The sequence below is a fragment of the Sus scrofa genome, chromosome 2 (assembly GCF_054392235.1).
Source record: "Sus scrofa isolate SSC_HxYL_T2T_F1_AM1 chromosome 2, Sscrofa_HxYL_maternal_Yorkshire_Landrace_v2.0, whole genome shotgun sequence".
Taxonomy (NCBI): Eukaryota; Metazoa; Chordata; class Mammalia; order Artiodactyla; family Suidae; genus Sus; species Sus scrofa.
In genome coordinates this window covers 83,687,590-83,712,404 of record NC_139384.1, presented here as the reverse complement: position 1 = coordinate 83,712,404, position 24,815 = coordinate 83,687,590, and the positions used below count along the sequence as shown (strand labels likewise).

The window sequence follows — 24,815 nt, the reverse complement described above, 5'->3', positions numbered from 1 at the left end:
TCCCAGGCTACAGGTTGAACCGGAGCTGCAGCCACCAGCCTACACCAGAGCCACAGCAACTCAGGATCAGAGCCAAGTCTGCAACCTACACCACAGCTCACGGCAACGCTGGATCCTTAACCCACTGAGCGAGGCCATGGATTGAACCCACAACCTCATGGTTCCTAGTCAGATTCGTTAACCATTGGGCCACGATGGAAACTCCAGTTTGTTGCACTTTTAAAATTGTTATTTTGAGAAGTCAAATGTCCAGGCTGTAGAGATTTTCTCATGCAAAAATAGATGGGGGCAGGGGCAGGCAAAGTGGTTCCTTGTTAAGAATTTTGTTTGAATGGAACATGTTTAGAACCTGCCATTGCCTTTTTTCTTTTCTTGTGCGAAAGTGTCCTAATTGAACTCTTCTGTTGTTTATTTCAGAAGACAAATTTTTCTCACAAGAGATAATTTTGAAAGTAGTCTCCTTCCGTGTTCCATCCCTACATCAATGCAGGTAGTTATTTTACCAAATGATCTGAGAGATGTTTGAAATAAGTAATACTTAGGGTTATTGTTTGGAGATTCCACACTAAGTCTGGTGTTTTCTTGTGTTTTTGTTTTGGTTTTGAGTTTGGGGGCTTACTTTACAGTGCACCTCTTAAAAACATTGAGAGCAATTTCTAAGTCAAAAGAAGGGTTGATTCTATTCTGCTCTTACTACCAAAACCAGTAATTAATTTTTCCTGAAGAAAGAACCAGACTCTTGCAAGTGCTCCTTATAATTGGTTGTATGGTAGGAAGAGATAGATTAAAGGCACTGATTTCAGGGCCTCCCTAAATTGTCCTGAACCAAAACAGAAAAACCTTTACCCTCTCAGTAAATATCTTTTTTTTTATTTCTTATGGCTGCACCTGAGGCATATGGAAGTTCCCAGGCCAAGAATCAAGTTTGAGCCATGGTTGCAACCTACGCCACAGCTGTGGCAACACCAGATCCTTAACCCATTTTGCCAGACTGGGGATCAAACCTGAACCTTCACAATGACTCAGGCCAATGCAGTAGCATTCTTTTTTGAAAAAAAAAAAAAAATTGGCCCCCAAAGGAATATGGAGTTCCCAGGCCAGGCATCAGATCCAAGCAGCAGTTGTAACCTATGCCACAGCTGCAGCAACACTAGGCCCTTAACCCACTCTGTTGGGCTGGGGATTGAACCTTCATCACAGCACTCCTTCAAGATGCCACTGATCTTGTTGTACTCCTACAGCAGGATTCTTTTTTTTTTTTTTTTTTTTTGTCTTTTGTCTTTTTGCCTTTTCTAGGACTGTGCCTGCGGCATATGGAGGTTCCCAGGCTGGGAGTCGAATTGGAGCTGTAGCCTCTTCGACCTACACCACAGCTCACAGCAATGCCGATCCTTAACCCACTAAGAGAGGCCAGGGATCGAACCCGCACCCTCATGGTTCCTAATCGGATTCATTAACTGCTGAGCCACGACAGGAACTCTGTACAGCAGGATTGTTAACCCACTGTGCCACAGTGAGACCTCCTCAGTAAATATCTTAAGAGATTTGACCATCGGCATCTATGCTACAGAAGGCCTTGCTGTCCATTAAAATACCACTCTTTCTCTCATAAGCAACACATTTGTCAGTTATCCTTATCATTCATCATTTATACTTTAGGCTTTATCTTCAGAGGTTTTGATATGGGAGAAGGAGATGGAGCGAATTTAGGTACCCCAGAGCACCAAAGAGCAATTGCGACCTCCCAGTTTTGTTTCCAGCGGATCCCCAGGATACACAGTTCTCAATACCTAGGACCCAAACAACTCTTGTTGGCATAAATGTTTTCTTGCATGCTTGTCCAGAAGTACTGCTTTCTGAATCAATGACCAAAAAGATGCACTTATCGAAGTTGTCTATGTCATTATTCTTAGGTTGGCATACCAGAAGTAACATCAGCACATTTTGCTGGTTCAGTATTGCTGTTGGTGGTGAATCGAAAAGTTTATGTCTATGATTATGAAGCCAATTCCTGGAATGCATCTACAGGTAGGTGTCTTTTTTATTTTTTAAATCTTGTTTGCATTCAGCCAACATCAGAGAAAAGTTCCAGAAGTGCAAGTGCTACTTCTTGGAGGTCAGCTACCAGACATCACCTTGTCCTTTAAAATTCAAATGAAAGTTGGCCTGCACCCCCACCCCACAGGATGGGAAGCAAGTGTTTCCACTGGATATGGTGGTGACAAGCCACACACAACTGATCCGATTGGCGCTAACAAGGGGCATCAGCAGGTACTGCAATGCAGGATATGTTGGGGAGGACTGGAGGGTGGAGAAGGTCCTAGATGCTGGATGGTGGGCACATTCAGTCCCACATACATCATCTTGGTGACTGGGAACAGTGGAGAAGGTCAGCTTTAAGAAAATAGAGAGGGAGTTCCCTTGTGGTGCAGTGGGTTAAGGATCTGGCATTATCACTGCTATGACAAGGGTCTGATCCCTGGCAGGGGAACTTTTGCATGCCAAGGGCACAGCCAGTGAAAAAGGGAAGGAGCAAAAAAAGAGAGAGAGAGAGAGAGAACAAAACCCTGGTGGAGGAGGCAAGGAGATGTGGTAAAATGAAGACAGGGAGATGTTATTTTCTAGAAAAGAGGAAGGATGGAGTTCCCACTGTGGTGCTATTGGTGAAGAATCTGACCGCAGTGGTTTGGCTTGCTGCGGAGGTGCAGGTTCGATCCCCAACCCAGGAATTTCCATATGCTGTGCGTGCGGCCATAAAAAAAGAAAAAGAAAAAAGAAGAAGGATAGTCCCTCTTTTCCAGGGAACAGGGATGGGTACCCATCATGGTGAGAAAGGAGTCAGGACAAGGTTTCTCAGCCTTGGCCCTGCTGACATCGGAGCCGGGTCATTTTTGGGGTGGGGGAGCATTCTGGGTGCTAGGGGAGTGGAGCAGCACTCCTGCTCTGACCCACTCGATGCCAGGAGCCCCCCTAAGTCATGCTAACAAAAGTGTCCTCAGATATCACCCAGTGGGGTATCAAAATTCCTTCACAGTGAGAACCCCTGGGTTAGTAGATCACCATCTGGCAATTTGTTATCCTGTTGCTTCACTTGTATTCCTGGTGGTGAAAGACTGTGGTCCTCTCCCCTAATAAGACAGAGCCCTGCCGCAGTCCCTGCCAGGTGCTTGCTAGGCTCTAGATGGAGAGCTGATCACTGCCCCCTGAGAGGGAAACAAACACGGAAGGGTCCAGCTTGCCTGGCCTCGGTCTTACTTCTCATCATGATGTTCCAGGCTGTCTCTCAACGAGGTGATTGCCTGAGGTTTAGTGAATCAATAGCTAGAAGGTTCCAAGCCCCTTGGCTGAGGTGGAAACACTGTCTGTTGACACAGCGTGAACGGTCCAGAGAGAATGTATAACCCAGGTAAAGCTGGGCTGCCTGGGGGCCAGTCTTAGGATCATCTCATCAACTGGTCACATCCAAACCAAACATGCGTCTGCCTCCAAAGCATCAGTCAACCCACTCTTTATATATCTTCCACCTACCACCACGTTGCCTAAAATCCCTCCTTCCTCATCACCTTTCCCTTTCTCCCTCCAAAATTCACCCATGCTGGCAGGCTTTTCCTTGATGCCACAATCTTCTCCTGGTCCCCTTCCTGATCTTCCAGGTCAGTTCTTTTCTCTCCCATGGTCCACAGCTCTTTTCCCTTTGGGGGAGGGGGGCATAGGATTCACATAAAACTCACCATTTCAATCATTTTTTTTTTTTGCCACACGCTAGGCATGCAGAAGTTCCCCAGGACAGTGATGGTACCTGAGCCACAGCAGTGACAACAGTGGCCTAGTAACTGCTAGGCCACAAGGGAACGCCTATTTTAACCACTTTAATGTGTACAGTTCAGTGGCATTTAGTGCATTCGTTATGTCATGCAAAAGCCACCACCACTGAGTACGTTTTCATCCCCCTAAAAGAGGCCCCATTCCCATCAGCATCATTCCCTATCTCCCTCCCCCAGCCCCTGGGAACCACTAATCTGCTCTGTGTTTCTGTGGATTTGCCTGTTATGGATGTTTCTTTCTTTCTTTTTTTTTTTTTTTCTGACTTCTCCCGCAGAATGTAGAAGATCCCAGACCAGGTATCAAACTAGTGCCACAGGAGTGACAATACTGGATCCTTAACCTGCTGAGCCACCAGGGAACTTGGATGTTTCATATAAACGGAATGTCACAAACTCTCTCTCTCTCTTTCTTTCTTTCTTTCTTTCCTTTTTGGCTGTCCTGCAGCATATGGAGTTCCTGGGCCAGGGATGAGATCTGAGCCACAGTTGTGACCTAAGGCTACAGCTATGGCAATGCCAGATCCTTTTTTTTTTTTTTTTCTTTGTCTTTTTTTTTTAGGGCCACACCAGCAGCATATGGATGTACCCAGGCTAGGGGTCAAATTGGAGCTGTAGGAGTTCCCATCGTGGCTCGGTAGTTAACGAATCCGACTAGGAACCATGAGGTTTCGAGTCCGATCCCTGGCCTCACTCAGTGGGTTAAGGATTCTGCATTGCCGTGAGTTGTGGTGTAGGTCACAGGTGCGGCTCGGATCCTACATTGCTGTGGCTGTGGTGTAGGCCGGCCACATATGTTTTTAGTTCTTTTGGGTAAAGAGATGCCTTGGAGTGGAATTGCTGAGTCAGATGGTAATTCCATATTTAACTTACTGCAGAACCATCAAGGACTACTTGTAACACAAGTCAGTCTAGTCTCTGTCCTTCCTCTTCTTTCCATCATTTGTTTAATAGCATCCAAAGAGCTAATTCCTCAGCCCCTGGTCATCCATCCCCTGTCCCCACAATTCTACTCCTGCCTCTTAGAATGTGACTCCTCTGGGGACCTCAAATAAATGGGATCATTCAGAGTTGGGATCCTACTTCACAGAGCATAATGTCCACAAGATTCATCCATGTTGTAGCATGTCCTTCCTTTTGGAAGTTCTCTGGTGGCCTAGCAGGTTAAGGATCCAGCATTGTCATTGCTGTGGTATGGGTTTGATCCTTGGCCCTGGGAACTTCTGAATGCCACAGGCACAGGAAAAAAAAAAAAACTTCCTTTTTAGGGCTGAATAATATTCTATTGTACGGAGGCTTGACATTTTTTTATCCAGTCAACTATCAATGAACACTCGAGCTGTTTCCATGTTTTAGCCATTGTGAATAACGTTGGTCTGAATATGTGTATACAAATGTCTCCTTGAGTCACTGCTTTTAATTTTTTTTATGGCCATGCCTGCAGCATATGGAAGTTCCTGGGCTGGGGATTGAACTTGCACCCCTGTAGTGAGCCAGTCAGATTTTTTTTTTTTTTGCTTTTTAGGACCACACGCGCAGCATATGGAAATTCCCAGGATGTGGGTGGAATCAGAGCTACAGCTGCTGGCTTACGCCACAGCCACAGTGACACCAGATCTGTGATCTACACCACAGCGCACAGCAATGCCGGATCCTCAACCCACTGAGCAAGGCCAGGGATCGAACTCGCACCCTCATGGACACTTGTCAGATTGGTTTCCACTGCACCGCAACAGGACCTCCCCAGCAATCTTGGCAGAGTCCTAAAAGAGTTTCTGCAAAACCAGTGGTTCCCAACCAGGGACAGTTTTCCTCCCTTCCCCCAGTTGACACTTGGCAATGCCTGGAGACATTTTTGGTTGTTCAGACTGGAGGAGAGGGCCACTGGCATCTCATTAGAAGAATTGGGGATGCTTCACAACATCCTACAGGATCCAGGAGCCCTCCGCAACAGAGAAAGATCTGGCCCTAGATGTCAGTGCAGTGGGTGAGAAGCCCAGCTCTATCTTTATCTCTGAACTTCCAGGGAACTCACGGAGCCCTCCCCTTCTTTTCTCTTTTCAGGTATAGAACATCCTGTTTCACATATTTCTGGTGACAACTGCTGTTACAGTGAAAATTCCTTTTGCATGGTGAGTACCATGTATTGTGTTTCATGTTTTATTCTGCTCTGAGCAGAGAAAAACATTTTTTTTTTCTTTTTAGGGCTGCAGGTGTGGCATATGGAAGTTCCCAGGCTAGGGGTAGAATCAGAGCTGTTGACCTCTCCCACAGCCACAGCAATGTGGGATTCGAGCCACATCTGTGACCTATACCACAGCTCGTGGCAATGCTGGATCCTTAAGCTACGAAGCAAGGCCAGGGATTGAACCCTCATCTTCGTGATTACTAGTTGGGTTCTTAACCTGCTGAGCCACAATGGGAACTCCCAGAGAAACTTAGGAATGGAAATAAGGACAGAGTAAACCTTGAGGGCTGACACCATGATAGATTCGGGCAGTGTTATTTCCCGGGGTTCAGAAGAGGACCTGAGATAAAGGCACGGCTCTGGCTGACACACTGTGAATATATCCACCTATCTTCTTCTTCCTTTTCTTTTTTTTGGCCATGCCCATGGCATGTAGAAGTTCCTGGACAAGGGATTGGACCCACACCACAGCTGCAATCTGAGCCGCTGCAGTGACAATGCCGATCCTTCACCCAATGAGCTACCAAGGGAACTCCTTAACCTGTTATTTCGAAATAGTTATAGATATATAGGGAAGTTGAAAACAATACAGACTCCCATTATCCCTCATCCAGTTTCCCCCAATGGTTATATCTTATGTAACTATAGTGATAAAAATAGGACATTGACATGGACACAATTGTGTAAAGTCAGAGAACCACTACTGACATCAAAATACTGAACTATTCCATCGCCCCAGACCTCCCTGCCCTGCCAACCACTAATCTGTTCTCCGTCTCTCTAAATTTGTAATTTCAAGAATATTATATAGGGGGAGTTCCCATCGTAGTGCAGCAGAAACGAATCCAACTAGGAACCTTGAGGTGGCAGTTCCATCCCTGGTCTCGCTGAGTGGGTTAAGGATCCGGCATTGCCGTGAGCTGAGGTGTAGGTCACAGAGGTGGCTCGGATCCTGCATTGCTGTGGCTGCGACTATGTCTGGCAGCTACGGCTCTGATTAGACCCCTAGCCTGGAACCTCCATATGGTGCAGGTGCGGCCCTGAAAGGCAAAAGCAAAAAAAAAAAAAAAAAAAAAAAAAAGGAATACTATATAGGGAGTTTCTGTCGTGGCTCAGCAGAAACGAATCTGACTAGCATCCACAAGGATGCAAGTTTCATCCTCCGCCTCATTCAGTGGGTTAAGGACCCAGCGTTGCCATGAGCTGTGATGTAGTTCGTAGACCCAGCTCAGATCCTGTGTTGCTGTGACTGTGGTGTAGGCCAGTAGCTGTGGCCCCAATTTGACCCCTAGCCTGGGAACCTCCATGTGATGTGGGTGCAGCCCTAAAAAAAAAGACAAAAAAATAGAATATTATATAAATGACATCATACATTTGAAACCTTTGGGGACTAGTTTTTTCTCAGGAGACTCGTCTGATTCTATGTGTTTTATGTCTAGTCTGTACCTTTCCATTGCTGAGTAATTTTCTACAGTATGGATGTGCCAGAATTGGGTTGTTTCCACTTTCAGCTATTGCAAATAAATCTGCCATAAAGATTCCCTTACAGGTTTTTGTGTGGACATGAGTTTTCATTTCTCTGGGACAAATGCTCAGGAGCATGATCACTTGTATCTGTCTCCCAACTCCCCCCTTTTGGGGGACTGTGCTCAAGGCAGGTGGAAGTTACAGGGCCAGGGATTGAAGCCGAGCCACAGCAGTGACAATGCCTGATCCTTAACCACTGGGCTTCCAGGGAACTCCCATTCCCCCAAACTGAGATGTGCTTGCTTCGGCAGCACATACACTAAAATTGGAACAATACAGAGAAGATTAGCACAGCCCCTGAACAAGGATGACACACAAATTCATGAAGCATTCCAAATATTTTAGACATTTCTCCAAAGAAGACATATGGATAGCCAATAGGCACATGAAAAGATGCTCAACATCACTAATTATCAGAGAAATGCAAATTAAAACTATGAGGTACCACCTCACACCAGTAAGACTGGCCTACAAAATGGTAAGAAAGTCTACAAATAACAAATGCTAGAGAGGGTGTGGAGAAAAGGGAAACCTCCTGCACTGTTGATAAGAATGTATTGGTATAACCGCTATGGAAAACAGTATGGAGGTTTCTCAGAAAGCTAAATATAGAACTACCATATGATCCAGGAATCCCACTCCTGGGCATATATCTGGACAAAACTGTAATTTAAAAAGATACATGCACCTGTATGTTCATTGCAGCATTATTCACAATGGCCAAGGCATGGAAACAACCTAAATGTCCACCAACAGATGAATGGTTTAAGAAGATGTGGTACATATATACAGTGGAATACTACTCAGCCATAAAAAGAACAAAATAATGCCATTTGCAGCAACATGGATGGAGCTAGAAATGCTCATACTAAGTGAAGTAGGACAGAAAGAGAAAGACAAACACCGTATGATATCACTTATATAGGGAATCTAAAATATGGCACAAATGAACCTATCTACAAAACAGAAACAGACTCACAGACATGAAGAATAGACTTGTGGCTGCCATGGGGGAGGGGAGAGGAAGCAGAATGGACTGGTAATTTGGGGTTAGTAGATGCAAACTATTACATTTAGAATGGACAAGCAATGAGGTCCTGCTGTACAGCACAGGGAACAATAGGCTTTCAGGATAGAACATTATGGAAGATAGCATGAGAAAAATATATATATGAATGACAGGGTCACTATGCTGTACAGCAGAAATGACACAACACTGTAAATCAACTACTCTAATAAAAATAAAATAAAATATAAAAAAATAAAATTGAGCTGTAATTTACATACCATGCTATGTAAATGTAAGATGTACAGAGGGTTGATTAACCACATTTACATATTGCAATATCATTGCCACCCTAGCAGGTCATAAAATTATCACTTCTTTTTTGTTGTGGGAGCAATTGAGATCTAGTTTCTTAGCAACTTTGAAGTTTATAATACACTGTTATTGTCTGCGATCACTATGCTGTGCATTAGACCTCCAAAACTTATTTATGTAACTTAAAGAACACAACCCCAACTGTCCCTTCACCCTCTGTCTCCTTTTTCTTTTTAATGGCCAAACCTGTGGCATATGGAAGTTCCCAGGCTAGGGGTCGAATTGGAGCTGCAGCTGCTGGCCTACACCATAGCCACAGCAACGCAGGATCCAAGCCGCATCTTCGACCTACACCACAGCTCACAGCAACGCCAGGTCCTTAACCCACTGAGCAAGGCCAGGGATCAAACTTGCATTCTCATGGATGCTCTTCCAATTCTTAACCTGCTGAGCCACAATGGGAACTCCAGCCCTCTGTCTCCTTTATATTTATTTTTTTTTATTTTTATTTTTTTCTTTAGGGCTGCACCTGCAGCATATGGAGGTTCCCAGGCTAGGGGTCCTGTTGGAGCTGTAGCTGCCGGCCTACATCACAGCTACAGCAACACAGGATCCTTAACCCACTGAGCAAGGCCAGGGATCGAACCTGTATCCTCATGGACACTAGTCAGATTCGTTAATCGCTGAGCCATGACAGGAACGCCAACCCTCTATCTCCTTTTAAAGAGACTGCTTTATTTTGTGTTCTTCCAGGATATAAGTAATTCGGTTTTTGCTTATTTGCATGGAGCTCAGATATCTCAGACCAATATCTATTTTTCAAACACACGGGGATACAGATTTCAGAAGTTTGCTCATGAAAGACAGGTGTGTTCAATTTGGTAAGAAAGCCAACAACAAAAAGTATGTCCCCTGTATGGTCGGGGAATTCACTGTCCATGCAGATCAAGGACTTGTCTCTCTTGAAGGGTCCAGCTGGCTATGAGGGCAGGGGAAATTCCAGGTGGGAGCAGAGGGCTGGGAGACCAGGATTAGGAAAGCAGGACAGCACCGTTTAGGGAAAGTGCTGGTGCCACAATAAAAGCTGCATGTGGATGATGACACCGGGTATCACCATTATCCTCATTTTACAGATGAGTGAACTGGACTGGTTGAATGTGTGCCTCCCCCCAAAAAAAACTTATGTCCACCTCGAACCCTGGAATGTAGCCTTTCTTGGAACTAGGATCTTTGCAGATGCAGTTAGTTAACATGAGGTTATCTTGGATTAGGGTGGGTTCTAACCCCAATGAGAGGAGAGGAGTGGGGCAGGCAGAGAACAAGGCCCTGGGAAAACAGAGGCAGAGATGGGAGAGACCCAGCTGGAAGCCAAGGAGCACCCCAGGTGCTGGTAACCCCTGGAAGCTGCAAGAGAACAGCAGGGTTTCTTCCTCGGAGCCTCTGGAAGGAACCCTCCCTGGTGACACCTTGATTTCAGACCTCCAGCTTCCATAACTGTGACAGCACACCCCTGCTGGTTGTTTTTTTTTTTTTTTTCTTTTTCTTTTTTGGCTGCCTCATGGCACATGGAGTTTCCAGGGCCAGGGATCAGATCTGACCCGCAGTTGGGACCTACCTCACAGCTGCAGCAACGCCAGATCCTTTTAAGCCACTGTGCCTAGGCCAGTGGTCTAACCTGCATCCTGGTGCTGCAGAAATGATGCTGATCCCATTGTGCCACAGCGGGAACTCTCATCCCTGGATTTTTTTGTGTGTGTGTGTGTGTGTGTCTTTTTAGAGCCATACCTGAAAGGGAGGTTTCCAGCCTAGGGGTCCAATCAGAGCTACAGCCACCAGCCACAGCAATGCAGGATCTGAGCCGCATCTGCAACCTTCACCACAGCTCACAGCATTGCGGGATCCTTAACCCACTGAACGAGTCCAGGAATCGAACCCGAGTCCTCGTGGATGCTAGTCAGGTTTTTTAACCACTGAGCCATGACGGGAACTCCCCATCCCTACAGTTTTAAGCCACTGAGTATGTGGCATTTTATTGTGGCAGCCTCCCCCCCTGAAAATGAATACACAGACAAAGGCTCAAAGAGGTGCAAGGTTTCTGCCAGGGCCACACAGCTGGGCAGAGTTGGCAGTTGAACAGCTGAAGAGGACGGGAATCCTTGGGTAGTTTAGAGGATGACGGCATTTTGATGACACAGAGAATGGCTTCACCCCCAAACACTCAGGAAGTTGGTCCAAAGGAAGCCAGACAGAGTGTACTCTGCTCTCCAGTTCTGATCATGTCTCACATCTGGTTTCTTGTCCCTGCCCTGGAGGCCCAGCAAAGCCTGGAACCTAACTGGCCACGTATTTTCATTCAAAACTAGGCCTGGAAGGACCTGGAGTTAATGTTGGTGCTCCATTGAAAACTGTTGCCACTTAAATCCCCAATTGTATTAGAGTTCTCCAGAGCAACAAAGCCCACAGGAGGTATAGGGACAGAGATATAAACATATAGAACACACATGGAAGGAACTGGCCCACGTGATTATGGAGGCAGAGAGGTGTCGCATCCTGCTGTCTGCAAGCTGAACGCCAGGAAGATGGATGGCATTATTCAGCCCAAGGTCAAAGGCCTGAGAACCAGGGGGTTGCTGGTTTAAATCGTGGAGTCTGAAGGCCCAAGAACCAGGAGCTCCAAAGTCCAAGGGCTGGAAGATGTGGACCTCTAGCTCAAGAAGAAAGAGCCGGTGAAAGAAAACAAGAAAGCAAGCAAGCAAGGAAAGAAGGAGGGAAGGAAGGAATGAAGGAGAGGGAGAGAGAATGAAAGAAAGAGAAAGAGAAAAAGAGAAGGAAAGAAAGAAAGAAAAAGAAAGAAGGAAAGGAAGGAAGGGAGGAGCCAATTCACCCTTCCTCCACCTCTTTGTTCTGTTTGGGGCCCCAACAGGGGTTCAGAATTTCCCCCTCTTTCTGCTCCACCATCCTCAACCTCAGGACTCATGACATTCCAAACACTGATGGTAGGGACCATATGGCACAGGCACTGCCCAGTCAGAATAGATGCTGGCCATGGAAACAGAGCAAGATCTGTGGTCCCCGACCGTGTCAGGCACCGATCCCAGAGTCGCCTAATTGTGGGAAGGCCAAGGGAGGGTCTCTGGTCCACAGAATAATGAATCCTTGAGGATGTCCACCTTCTAATCCCCCAGAACCTGTGTCTACAGTACCTTGATAGCAAAGGGGTTCAGCAGATGAGATTAAGGTGATGATCTTCAGAAGGGACATGATCCTGAATTACCCAGGTAGACCCAGTATCATCACACGGTCCTGATAAGAGGGAGGCAGGTGAGTCAGAGTCAGAGGAGATTGTGATGATGGAAGCAGATGTGAATGAGAGAGAGACAGAGAGATGGAGGGATTAGAAGACGCTATGCTTGAAAGAAGAAGATGCAATGCTCCTGGCCTTGAAGGTGGAGGAAGGGGCTGTAAGCCAGGGAACGCGGACACCTCTACCAGCCAGAAAAGTTGAGGAAACAGATTCTCCTGTGGTGCCTCCAGAGGGAGCAAGCCCTGCCCACACCTGGATTTTAGTCCATTATGGACTCTGACCTCCAGAACAATTGAAGTCACTAAGTCTGTGGTCATTACAGCTGACCCAGGAAATGCAAACAACCTTCTGTAGGGAGGGTCCGGGGATGCTTGGCTGAAGGATGCTTGCCACCAACTCCAGAAGTATCTCAGTACTTCCTCAATGGGTGCTCTCCAGCTGAAGACCTATCCCACTCAGCCAGCTGGCATTCCTCCCACATTGCAAGCTGAGGTTTCATCTCCAGGCATCATCTCCCCAGTAAGCAGGAAGATAGGAGCTTCGTCTTTGCACTCAAGAAGACCTTTCCAGCAGTTTCCGCTGTGGCAAAATGGGATCAGCAGCATCTTGGGAACTCTGGGGCACAGATTTGATCCCTAGCCCAGCACAGTAGGTTAAAGATCTGGTGTGGCTTCAGCTACGGTTTAGGTTGCAACTGTGGCTCGGATCTGATCCTTGGTCTGGGACCTCTATATACCGTGGGGTGGCCAGAAAAGAAAAAAAAAGAAAAAAGACCTTTCCAGAAGACTTACCTTCACATCACACTAGCCCGGAGCTGAATCCCCTGCCACCCCATCCCAGTCTGTGGCCAAGGGGCTGACATTCTTCATTGTGGTCCAGGGTAATCACCATACATCCCCTGAGATCAAGGCCTCTTTGGAGCTCCCCTGGCAGGGAAAAGGAAGTTGGGGTAACTGGTGGGGAGGAGATGGGCAGGCCACCACGATGTCTAGGCACCTTGCTAGCCAGGATAGACTAACTGTAGGTATCAGTCTGCACGGGCTGCCACAGCAGATAGCACAAACTGCTGACTTAAACAACACAGTTGTGGAGTTCTCACGGTGGCACAATGGGATAGGGAGCTTTTCTGCTGTTCCAGGATGCAGATTTGATCCTGGGCCCAGCACAGTGGGTTAAGGTTCTAGTGTTGCCATTGTTATGGCTCAGGTCGAAACTGTTGCTCGGATCTGATCCCTGGCCTGGGGTGGCCAAAAAAGAAAAAAACAAACAGTTATCTCTCATGGTTCTGGAGGCTGGGAAATCCAAGTTCAAGGTGCTAGCTGATTCACCATTTCTGGAGAGGGCTCTCTTCCTATCTTGCAGACGCCTACCTTCTTGCTGCGTCCTCCACAGCAGAGAGAGACAGACACCAAGAGAGCATGAGCTCTGGTGTCTCTCCTTATAAGGGCACTAATTCTATCATGAGGGCCCCAATCTCATGAGCTCACCTAAACTGAATCACTCCCCAGAGACCCCCACCTCCACACACCATCACATTGGAGATGCTATGGTCTGAATGTTTGTATCCCCCCAAATTCATATGGTAAAATAATCATGCCTAATGTGATGGTGTCAGGAGGTGGGGCCTTTGGCAGGTGCCTAGGGCACAGAAAGAAGCTCCAGCCCTGGAGAGGGCCCTCACTTGACCATGCTGGCACCTTGATCTTAGCCTTCCAGCCTTACAGAACTCTGAGCAGTCAATTCCTATCGTTTATGAACCACCCAGTCTATGGTATTTGCTTGTGGCAGCCCGAACGGACTAAGACAGGGGTTATGGTTTCAACCTGTGAATTGGGGTGCGGGGGGAGGGGACACAATTTGGTCCGTAGCACTATATATAATAGAAATACCACCCCTCCACACACACACATACAAACCAAATAAGAGGCTTACATAAGATGCTGGTCTTTCTCTCTTACCTGAAAAATGAGTGGAGGTAGCCATGGCAATGGATCCCACTGTTCCCAGGTAGGGGTCCTTGGCCTCATGCTCCAACTTGCCTGCTGGGCATTTTGCTGACCAGCCAAAGATCAAGAACAGGGAACCTAGGAAGGAGTGAGGGATTTAGGCAAGCATCTCACAGCCTGGGTCACACCACTCCCTCCAGCACCCCAAACAGAGCCGCCTTCACTTAAGATTCTGCCCTAGATGCTGTGTTTTCACAGAGGGGAGGTAGATCATGATTTTAAAAATGACTTTCCTTCATCTCGTTTACTAGATAGTGTAAAATTTGGAATTAAGCACACGTTTATGATTTATTGACTTGCACTATTTTGTTTGTTTCATAGGCGGAACTAGTCGGGTCACTGGGTGGGGTCTTCTACTTTCACTCCCTGTCACAGGTCGGACTGCTTCTCATCGACCAACGGAAGGTGAGTACCTTTTACACCATTCATACTGGGAAGGACAACTTCAGTGACCTTTATCCTTAGCCAGGTTTTTGTCAAAATTCACACAGTTTAGACTTTGGTATCTGAAATCCACCTAGCTTTTCATTCACCTATCCACCCATGTATACATCCATCCAATCATCCATCCACCTGCTCATCCCTCCACACATCCATCCATCCATTTACCTATTTATCTACCCACCCACCCACCCACCTGCCTATCTACTCCTCCATCTATCATTCCATCCATCCTTCCATTTTTATTTTAATTTTAATTTTATTTTTTTTACTTTTTAGGGCCACACCTGCAGCATATGGAAGTTCCCAGGCTAGGGGGCAAATCGGAGCTACAGCTGCTGGCCTACACCACAGCCACAGCAACATGGGATCCGAGCCACATCAGCAACCTACACCACAGCTTACGGCAATGCCGGATCCTTAAGCCACTGAGTGAGGCCAGAGATGGAACCTGCATCCTCATGGGTCCTCGTTGGGTTCATTAACCGCTGAGCCACGAAGGGAACTCTACTCTATTTATCTATTTATCCATCCACCTATCTACCCACCTACTCATCCATCCATCCATCAACTCACCTACTCATCCATCCACACATCCATCCATTTATCCATCCATTCTCCCATTCATCCATCTACTCATCCATCCATGAACCTATTCATCCATATACCCTCCCACAAACCCACACACCAACCACTCCTCTCTCCCCCATTCATTTGCTCATTCAGTCTTGCATTCAGCAGTATTTAAGTAGGGTCTGGGAGGTGCTGGGCACTAGGATAAAATACAAGGTATGCTGTTACGTGTTACTGATGGCACCCAAGACCATTTTATGGCCACTTTTTAGGGCCACACCTGCAGCATACGGAAGTTCCCAGGCTAGGGGTCGAATCCCAGCTACAGCTGATGGCCTATACCACAGCCAAACCAACACTAGATTCAAGCCACATCTGCCACCTACACCACAGTTCACAGCAATGCCGGATCCCCGACCCACTGAGCAAGGCCAGGGATTGAACCCACTTCCTCATGGATACTAGTCGGATTCATTTCCACTGCACTAGAATAGGAACACCCCCCTGCCAAGACCATTTTAAATGCCTCACATGAATGATTTTTAATGATTATTTTCACGTGTATTCAGAAAATCAGGTCAAGAAAACTGTGATTTCACAGATATTATTTAGGATAAGACTAATTTAAGTTTTAAGGAATCAGTTCATGCAAAGTGCACTTGAAAAAACAGCAAGTCAGGCAGAGATTAAAGTGCAGTCAGTACCCTCGTGTTGCAAAACCTGTGAGTGGGGTGTGCTCTGAAGTGTGGAGGACCCAGCATCAGCAAGCTCCTGGAGGCTGGGCTGCAACCTGGTGCCCCCCACAATCATAGTTGGGGGGGTTGCCAAGCCTCCCATCCAGAGTCCCCTCACAAGCAGGAACCGTCAGAGTGTGTCATGAATAAGAGACACTCCCACAGCTCTGGAACTCTCCAGAATGTAGTGGTGTCTGAGGAGCCTGGCTCTGGTTTCCTGTGCATGGTTTCCCAGTCAGTCACAAGACTTTACCTGGTGGCAGCAGTGGGGACTGGGGGGGAGGGGTGAGAGGCGAGGGTTGAGGGCTGGGGGGTGGGAAGCTGCCCTCCCCCCACTCCATACCTGCAGTCTCTGAAGGCAGCCTGATCCAAGACTCCGGGCCCCTGGCCAGGCAGGCTCTCAGCATCTCCTCATCTCTGCATTCCTAGCCCAGGTGTGGTCCTCAGGCCTCGGCCCCCTGAGGGAGGGAGGAGGGGGAAGCCTGGAGCCACTTCTTTCCTGTCTGACTCAGTACTTTCCCGCTTCTGGCTCTTCCCCTTCTGGAGGCCTCAGGTGCATAAAACTGCAGGTGCCTCCAGTTCAGGGCTCCCAGCACTGGGAGATGCACCCCACACCTGCGCTGACCCAGCAGACCCTCCTCACTTCTGTCAGGGAAGGACCAGGTATCTTGGTGTTTTCTCTGGCCTGGGCTCTTGCTTTCCCCACTGCAGCAGCCGATTCAAGGTGGCTACTCTGACCCCTGGCAGCTCAGCTGAGCTCCCTCTCAGGGTCCGGGGACCAAAGCGGCCAACCCATTACTTGGCAGGTCTGAGAGCTGGGAGCTGCAGGCTCACACTCCCAACCCTTAGCGGATGGAGTGGGGGCGGGATGAGTCAAGATCAGCACCCACCCTGGCCCCAGCCACTAAGCTTCTCTCCCTGCCCCAGGAGGCTTTTTTTTTTTTTTTTTTTTTTTAATGGCTGCACCAGAGGCATATGGAAGTTTCCAGGCCAGGGATTGAATCTGAGCTGCAGCTTTGGCAATGCCTGATCCTTAAACCACTGTGCGGGGCTGGGATGGAACCAGAGGGATGCAGGTTTCTTGATTAACACGTGTCAGTGTTAGTGATGTCTGTGCTGGTTTCCGTTTTTGTTCTTTGGCCATGCCCATGGCATGTGGAAGTTCCCAGGCCAGGGATGGAACCCACATCAAGCAGTGGCAGTGCTGGATTTTTAACCACCAGGCCACCAGGGAACTCCAAGTGTTTTTTGTTTTTGTTTTTGCTTTTGAGGGCCACACTCGTGGCATATGAAATTTCCCAGGATAGGGGTCAAGTTGGAACTGCAGCTGCCAGCCTATGCCACAGCCACACCAGATCCAAGCCACATCTGTGACCTACACCACAGCTCACAGCAACACTGGATTCTTACTTAACCCACTGAGCAGGGTCAGGGATCAAACCTTCATTCTCACGGATGTTAGTTGAGTTTGTTACCGCTCAGCCACAACAGAAACTCCTGGTTTTTGTTGTTGTTGTTGTTGTTTTTAATTCCATCCTCACATAGTGCTGTCAGAGGTGTTCCAGAAAGAGACAAGGGAGAACTTTGATAACCACGCAGAGGAATTTAGATTTCACCTAAGAGTCTTTAGAGGGTCACGAGATGCAAAAGGCTGTTAGGAAAAGACTCGGGGGGAGCAGCCCAGCGAAACTGGCTTAAATAATAATCCAGGTACAAGGGCCCAGAGTGGGCCTGGCTGAGCAGAACCAGGGAGTGCTGGTCTTTAGACCCCACGGGAGTTTTGGGTAAATAGTCCTTTGTCGGGGTTTGCATCATGGCTCAGTGGAAACGAATCTGACTAGAATCCTGGGGATGCATGTTCGATCCCTGGCCTTGCTCAATGTGTTAAGGATCCGGCGTTGCCGTGAGCTGTGGTGTAGGTTGTCGATGTGGCTCGGATCTGGTGTTGCTGTGGCTGTGGTGTAGGTCGACGGCTGTAGCCCCGATTAGACCCCTAGCCTGGGAACCTCCATATGCCACAGGTGCAGCCCTAAAAAGACAAAAGACAAAAAAAAAAAAATAGTCCTTTGTCATGAGGGCCTGTCCAAGGCACTGTGGGGTGGGGGGTGGGGGGAGCAGCCTCCCTGCTCCCACTCACTGGATTCCAGGAACCCCCCAAGTCATGATGACCACAGATGACCCCAGACTCCGACCAGTGTCCCCTGCGGGCAGAATCACCCCAAGCTAAGAACCACCGGCCTAGGTAATAAGGTCTGAAGAAGTTTGAATAACACAGCACATGGACCCACTCAGTCCCATCGCTGAGAAACTGCTTGACCTGGTGATCTCGTTTCTCGCTCAAGGGTCAGTATTCTTCTCTCAGGCCATGTTCAGCTACTCGGACCACCCCCTGAACCGCAGTTTCGGGCTGCCCTTTGACTACAATGGGACCCTCGACATCCTCATCGCCCCGGGCCAGAAAGGCATCCTGATCTTCTGGTTTGAGAAGAGCCTGCTGGTTTCTCGAAATGCAGGTGAGATCAAGGCCCAGGTGGAGCAAGTGCAACCCTACCCCCACCCCACCCCATGACAAGTGGATGACACAAGCCCATTCTCATGTTGCTATTCTCACCGTGTTCACTGCCCATTTCCCACCTTCGTGTTCTCTGCCCATTTCCCACCTCCTGGGATCTTTAGAGTCCGGGGGCAGGTTCTGAAAAACCCAGATGCCTAGGACAGAGGGGGCCAAGTCCAGGAACGGCAGCTCTTGTTCTGAGACCTAGGACCTGTGAGCCCCAGCCCACCAGCCCTCATAAGGAGAGGAGCAAAAGGCAGCCACCCCCCAGGAGGAGATGCTGTCAGGAACCTCTGGGCACAGTGGTGGCTGCCAGAGCACCCAGCTGCAGCATACTTCCCAGTACCAGTCAGGCTGTTTGAACATGGCTGTTTCCTTCCAATGCAAGGAAAGGGCTCAGGGCTGACCTGGCCATGTGGGGAACCCATTCCAGAAAGAAAGCTCTGCCTGATTCCTTATACATATCACAGTAAAAGGCATGGTGTCTGGTCCATTTCTCAGAGCTCTCACACCAAGGAGACATGCCAGGGTCTCATTGTCTTAAACCTAACGTCTTCTGTGTGATGTTTTACAACATTGCCTCTTGCGGCTACATTTTCCTTGATTCCTTATAAATTTGTGAATCAAGAGTCAGGGTGGGCAGCAGGGGATCCCCCTTCCCACCATGTGCACAGGTCTTGGGATTTGTCCTGTTATCTCACAGGTCAGCTGGTCGACCCGGTCCGGGTGCGAGAAGGACAACACATCCTGTATCCTTCCATCTTTGACGCCAACATCACCATCCACAGCATCGCTGCCAGTGCGTGCCTGAGCTGCGGGTAGATTTCTAGAAGGGCTTTAGACCCAACTTATTCACCGCTAACTGGTCAGGTCCAGCCCCACCAAAACAGAAACAGAATATAATTATTACACATTATGGTATGAGTCAGGGCAGAAACTTTTGTGCCCTTTCATGATGAAATGGAATGTAGTTGGATCTCATTCCCTGGGGTTGCTGTAACAAAGCACCACAAATGGGGTGACCATATCAACACTTATTGTCTTCCAGCCTGGAAGCCAGAAGTCCAAGATCAAGGCAAGGCTGTTTCCTCCTGAGGCTTTTCTCCTTGGCTTGCAGACAGCTGTCTTCCCCCTGTGTCTTCCCATTACCTTCTCTCTGAGTGTGTCTGTGTCCAAACTGCCCCCCACACCTTTTTTTTTTTCCTTTTATGGCCTAGGCACCTGTGGCATATGGAAGTTCCCAGGCTAGGGGTCGAATCAAAGCTGTAGCTGCCAGCCTACACCACAGCCACAGCAACGCCAGATCCGAGGTCCACCCCTCTTTCCCTTTTTCATCACACATCATTTTGTATTTTATTTTGGTAACAACACTTAACATGAGATCTACTCTCTGAACAAAAATTTTTTTTTGGCTTTTTTTTTAAGGCTGTACCTGCACCATATGGAGGTTCCTAGGCTAGGGGTCGAATCGGAGCTACAGCTGCTGGCCTACACCACAGCCACAGCAACGCCAGATCCCATCTGCATCTGCGACCTACCTCACAGCTCACGGCAACGCCAGATCCTTAACCCACTGAGTGAGACCAGGGATCAAACCCACATCCTCATGGATCCTAGTTGGGTTGGTTAACCGCTGAGGCATGAAGGGAACTCCTGAACAAATTTTTAAGCACACAGTATAGTAGGCACAACGTTGTACAAGAGATCTCTAGAACATCTTCATCTAGTGTCACTGAAACTCTGTCCTCATGAAACAGACTCCCAGCCCCTCCTCCAGCCCCCAACCCCACCATCTTACCTCTGTCTTGATGGATCTGACTCCTCTAGAGACCTCCTGTAAGTGGAATTAGACAGTATTTATCCTTCTATGTCCGGCTTATTTCACCAAGCATCATGTCCTCAGTGTTTGTCCATGTTGTCACATATTATAGGATTTTCTCTTTTTTTATATAGCCACACCCACGGCATGTGTAAATTCCTGGGTCAGGGACTGAACCTGTGCCACAGCAGGGACCCAAGGCACTGCCGGGACAATACTGAGTCCTTAACTGCTAGGCTGCCATGGAACTCTTGGATTCCCTTCTTTTCGAGGCTGAATAATATTCCATTGTATGGATGGCCCACATTATCTTGATCCATTCATCTGCCAGTGATACTTAGGTTGTTTCCAGATCTTGACTTCTGTGAATAATGCTGCATTGGACATGGCCATGGAGAAATGGAAACCAACACCTAAAAAAGAGAGAGAAATGTCGGTGTAGGTGTGGAGAAATTGGAACCCTTATGCACTGTTCATGGGAATGCATAATGCAGCCAAGGAGTTCCCGTTGTGGCTCAGTGGTTAACGAACCTGACTAGGAACCATGAGGATGTGGGTTTGATCCCTGGCCTCAATCAGTGGGTTAAGGATCCGGTGTTGCCGTGAGCTGTGGTGTAGGTCGCAGACGGCAGCTCAGATCCGGTGTTGCTGTGGCTCTGGTGTAGGCTGGCGGCTACAGCTCCGATTAGACCCCTAACCTGGGAACCTCCATATGCCACGGGAATGGCCCTAGAAAAGGCAAAAAGATAAAATAAATAAATAATAATAAAAATAAGAACCTAACATAGTGTCTGTGAGGATGCGAGTTCAACCCCTGGCCTTGCTCAGTGGGTTAGGGATCCAGTGTTCCTACAAGCTGCGGTGGAAGTCACAGATGTGGCTTGGATCTGGCGTGGCTGTGGCTATAGCATAGGCCAGAAGCTGCAGCTCCAGTTTGACCCCTGGCCTAGGAACTTCCATATGCCACAGGTCCAGCCATTAAAAAAAAAAAAAAAAAAAAAAAAGTGCAGCCCCTGAGGAAAACTGTATGGTGATTCCTAAAAAAAATGAGTTCCCCTGTAGTGCAGCAGGTTAAGGATCCAGAATTGTCACTGCAACAGTTCAGGTCACTGCTATGTCATGGGTTCGATTCCTGTCCTGGGAACTTCCACATGCCACCGGTACAGCCATTAATGGATGAATGAATAAAAATTTAACTACCATGTGATCCAGGAATCCTACTTCTGTATACTTTGGCAGTGTGAAATCTGAGCCATGTCTGTGACCTACACCACAGCTCACGGCAACAACAGATCCTTTACCCACTGAGCGAGGCCAGGAATCAAACCTGCATCCTCATGCATACTAGTTGGGTTTGTAAACTGCTGATCCACGACTCCGTCCCTCACCCCTACTGCCATGTGAGGACACAGCTAGAAGTTAACTGTAGACCCAGAAACAGGTTCTCACCAGGCTCCGTATCCTCTGCCACCTTGATCTTGGACTTTAGCCTCCAGAACTGTGAAAAATGTGTCTTGTTTGTAAGCCATCCAGTCTACAGTGTTGTTATAGCAGCCCAAATGGCCTAGACACAGGAAAAGCAGATTATTTTCTTTCTTTCTTTTTTTTTTTTTTTTTGGTTACAGCTTTATTGAGATATGATTCATATACCATAGAGTTCACCCAAAGTGTACGATTCAGTGTTTCTTTTTGTTGGGGAAGCCTGCATCAGGCAGAAGTTCCTGGCCAAGGATCAAACCCAAAACCCTGGCAGTGACAGTTGGATCATTAACCTGCTAGGCCTCCAGGGAACTCATTTCTTTTTTTCAGTATGTGCAGAGTTGGGCAGCCATCACCACAATCCATTTTAGAGCATTTTCATGGCCAACCTCCCAAAAGAAAGCCATATTCTTCACCCCACAAGCCCCCATCTCTCCCCTGCCCCTGGCAACCACCAGTCTACCTGCTGTCTCTATAGAGTCACCTACTGTAGACATTCCGTGGGAAAGGGATCTTGTGGTCTTTCGTGACTGGCGTCTTTGACTACATGTCTTCAAGGTTCATCCACATTGTAGGGTGTGTCAGCGTTTCGCTCCACTGTAAGCATGGACCACGTGTTGTTTATCCATTCAACTGTCTTTGGATATCTGGGTTGTTTCTTCTCTGGGGCCATGATGCGTCACGCTGCCATGAACATTCGAGTACAGGTTTTCACACAGACATGTGTTTTCATTTCTCTTGGGTTAACACCTAGATGCATATAAGGTCAAATGGTCACTCTGCATTTGACCTTTTGGGGAACTGCCCGGCTACCTTCCGTACAGGATGCCCCACTTTATATTCCCACCCGTGGTGCAAGAGGCCTTCCAGAATATGATTCCACATATATAAAACTGCCAGAAAAGGAGTTCCTGCTGTGGTGCAGTGGGTTAAGGATCTGGTGTTGCTGCAGCTGTGACAAAGTTCGCTCCTTCAGCTCGGTTTCGATCTCCAGCCCCAGGAACTTCTACATGCCTAGGGTGTGACTGAAAAAGAAAAAAAAAAAACTATCAGAAAGGATGTTTGCTAAAATCCTAACAGTGGTCACTAAGTCAGGGGTCAGCAAAGCATGACCTGTGGGCCAATTCCAGCCCAGCAGTTGTGGGTTTTTTTTATACAGCATTTTAATTTGTATTTATTTTTGCTGTTTAGGGCTGCACCCACAACATTTGGAGGTTCCCAGGCTAGGGGTCCAATCGGAACTACAGCATCCAGCCTACACCACAGTTCACAGCAATGCTCGACCCTTAACCCACTGAGCAAGGTCAGGGATCGAACCCGCCACCTCTTGGTTACTAATCAGATTCATTTCCACTGCGCCATGACAGGAACTCCCCCAGCATTTTATTTAAAAACTTTAGAGAATGCATTTTCACATTAGCGATCCCCACAGTAGGAAAACAACAATTTATTGCTTATAATGTTATCTTTGCGGACAGATTATTTTTGAACAAGTGAAATAAACACATTTGAGGATTAAGTCTCAGTTGAGAATCTGTAACAATTTGAAACATCTATAACAGGACCTCTTCCCTACATGGAACTTCTCTATTATTCAGAAATTCTCCAGGCTCTTCTTCGAGGGATTTAGAAATCAGTAATGTGAAATATCAGCATTTCTAATTTTCTGATTTCCCTAGGACATGTAACCATCAGTAATAGTCTGCAAAAACTAAACACTGCCTAATTTTCTGCAAAGTCTTTATTTATGACTTAACAGTCTTTCCCTTTCTCCATCATCCTAGGACAAATATAGAAGTTTGATCAGGTACCGAGAGTAATAAAGCTGAATTCCCGTTAAAAGTTTGATAACTTAAAAGGCAAACGCTCACATAGAATGCTTAGTTACACTGAGTCTTATGAGAAGCTGAGAGATACTCCAGAATACAGAGCTTAGTCTCACAACTTCTTGGATGCAATTCCTCTCAAATCTTTCCTCAAAGATTAAATTCTAAAAATAACCAGCTGGGAGTTCCTGTCGTGGCTCAGTGGAAATGAATCTCACTTGTGCAGGTTCCGTCCCTGGCCTCCATCAGTGGGTTAAGGATCCGGCATTGCCAAGAGCTGTGGTGTAGGTTGAAGACATGGCTCGGATCCCACGTTGCTGTGGCTCTGGTGTAGGCCAGTGGCTATAGCTTCAATTCGAGCCCTAGCCTGGGAACCTCCATATGCTGCAGATGCACCCCTAAAAAGACAAAAAAATAAAAATAACCAGCTGATTGGGAGAAGAGGTTTGTCTCACCAATTGACTTATCTGTTCTTTCCTCCTTATTGTGAGCCGAATGGCATGACAGAACAGAGGCGAGGAGGTGTATGAAGTTCTCAAGGTATAAAGTCTAAAAGTCCAGAGCTTCCACATCATAGCAACAGCTTTGCAGAGGCCCACATCGGGTAGTTAAAATAACAAAGCCCAGCAAAGATGAGAGCCAGGAGTGCCAAAGGGCCTGCCTGGGCAGCTTTCTGCAGTGCATCCCCTCTGACATAGTAACAACTTGTCCAGTGTCCCAGTGACATGGAGAGTGAGGGCTGTGGCCAGAGGGTAGTCCATTGCCGAGCAAGGATTCAAATAAGCCGCTGGAAATAGGCCCAGGAGCAAAACGCTGACAGCCCTCTTGCCAGTCCAGTGGAGAGATGCAGCCTTGGAATCAGACTGGTGGCTGGGTGACAGGTGAATGTGCTGCATTCCACACCATCCCCCGGAAGGTCGGCTCCGGAGAAATGCTGAGACATGAGCAGGTTTGACCACCGGGGTTCAGAGGAACAGAGCTCCTCCTTTTTGGGCCCCACAGAGGGTGCTCAGCCTCCAGAGAGTCGCCATGTGGCTGCTGAAGGCTCAAGGTCATCCCCACCAGTTGTTTTTGTAAATAAAGTTTTATGGGCACACAATTCCACCTATCCATTTATGAGCTGTCTTGTATCAGATGTCACATGACCAGCAAAGCAGAGAATCCTTACCATCTGGTCCTTTACAGGAGAAATTTGCTGACCCCTGGTCTGTATGATGGAATT

At 47.6% G+C, this 24,815-nt stretch overlaps 1 protein-coding gene, 1 non-coding gene and 1 pseudogene across 10 annotated transcripts in view; 2 read left to right on the top strand and 1 right to left on the bottom strand.

The window, feature by feature from the left end:
• Positions 1-24,815, top strand: part of CATSPERD (cation channel sperm associated auxiliary subunit delta) — a 58,703-nt gene that overhangs the window by 9,566 nt on the left and 24,322 nt on the right. For 3 of the 9 annotated variants that reach the window (XM_085013164.1, XM_005661304.4, XM_085013161.1), the window contains exons 4-10: positions 418-490; positions 1,914-2,028; positions 5,886-5,953; positions 9,611-9,724; positions 14,489-14,572; positions 18,278-18,428; positions 19,173-19,268. In XM_085013164.1, the coding sequence (XP_084869290.1) occupies positions 418-490; positions 1,914-2,028; positions 5,886-5,953; positions 9,611-9,724; positions 14,489-14,572; positions 18,278-18,428; positions 19,173-19,268 (701 nt within the window). The remainder of the gene's footprint in view (positions 1-417; positions 491-1,913; positions 2,029-5,885; positions 5,954-9,610; positions 9,725-14,488; positions 14,573-18,277; positions 18,429-19,172; positions 19,269-24,815) is intronic. The other 6 variants (XM_085013167.1, XM_085013165.1, XM_085013166.1 and 3 more) reach the window with 3 other exon arrangements.
• LOC146405521 (U6 spliceosomal RNA) lies at positions 7,772-7,878 on the top strand. The gene has a single exon (XR_014839268.1). It is a non-coding gene; the product is annotated as a U6 spliceosomal RNA (small nuclear RNA).
• Positions 21,679-24,624, bottom strand: LOC110259125 (succinate dehydrogenase [ubiquinone] cytochrome b small subunit, mitochondrial pseudogene; annotated as a pseudogene).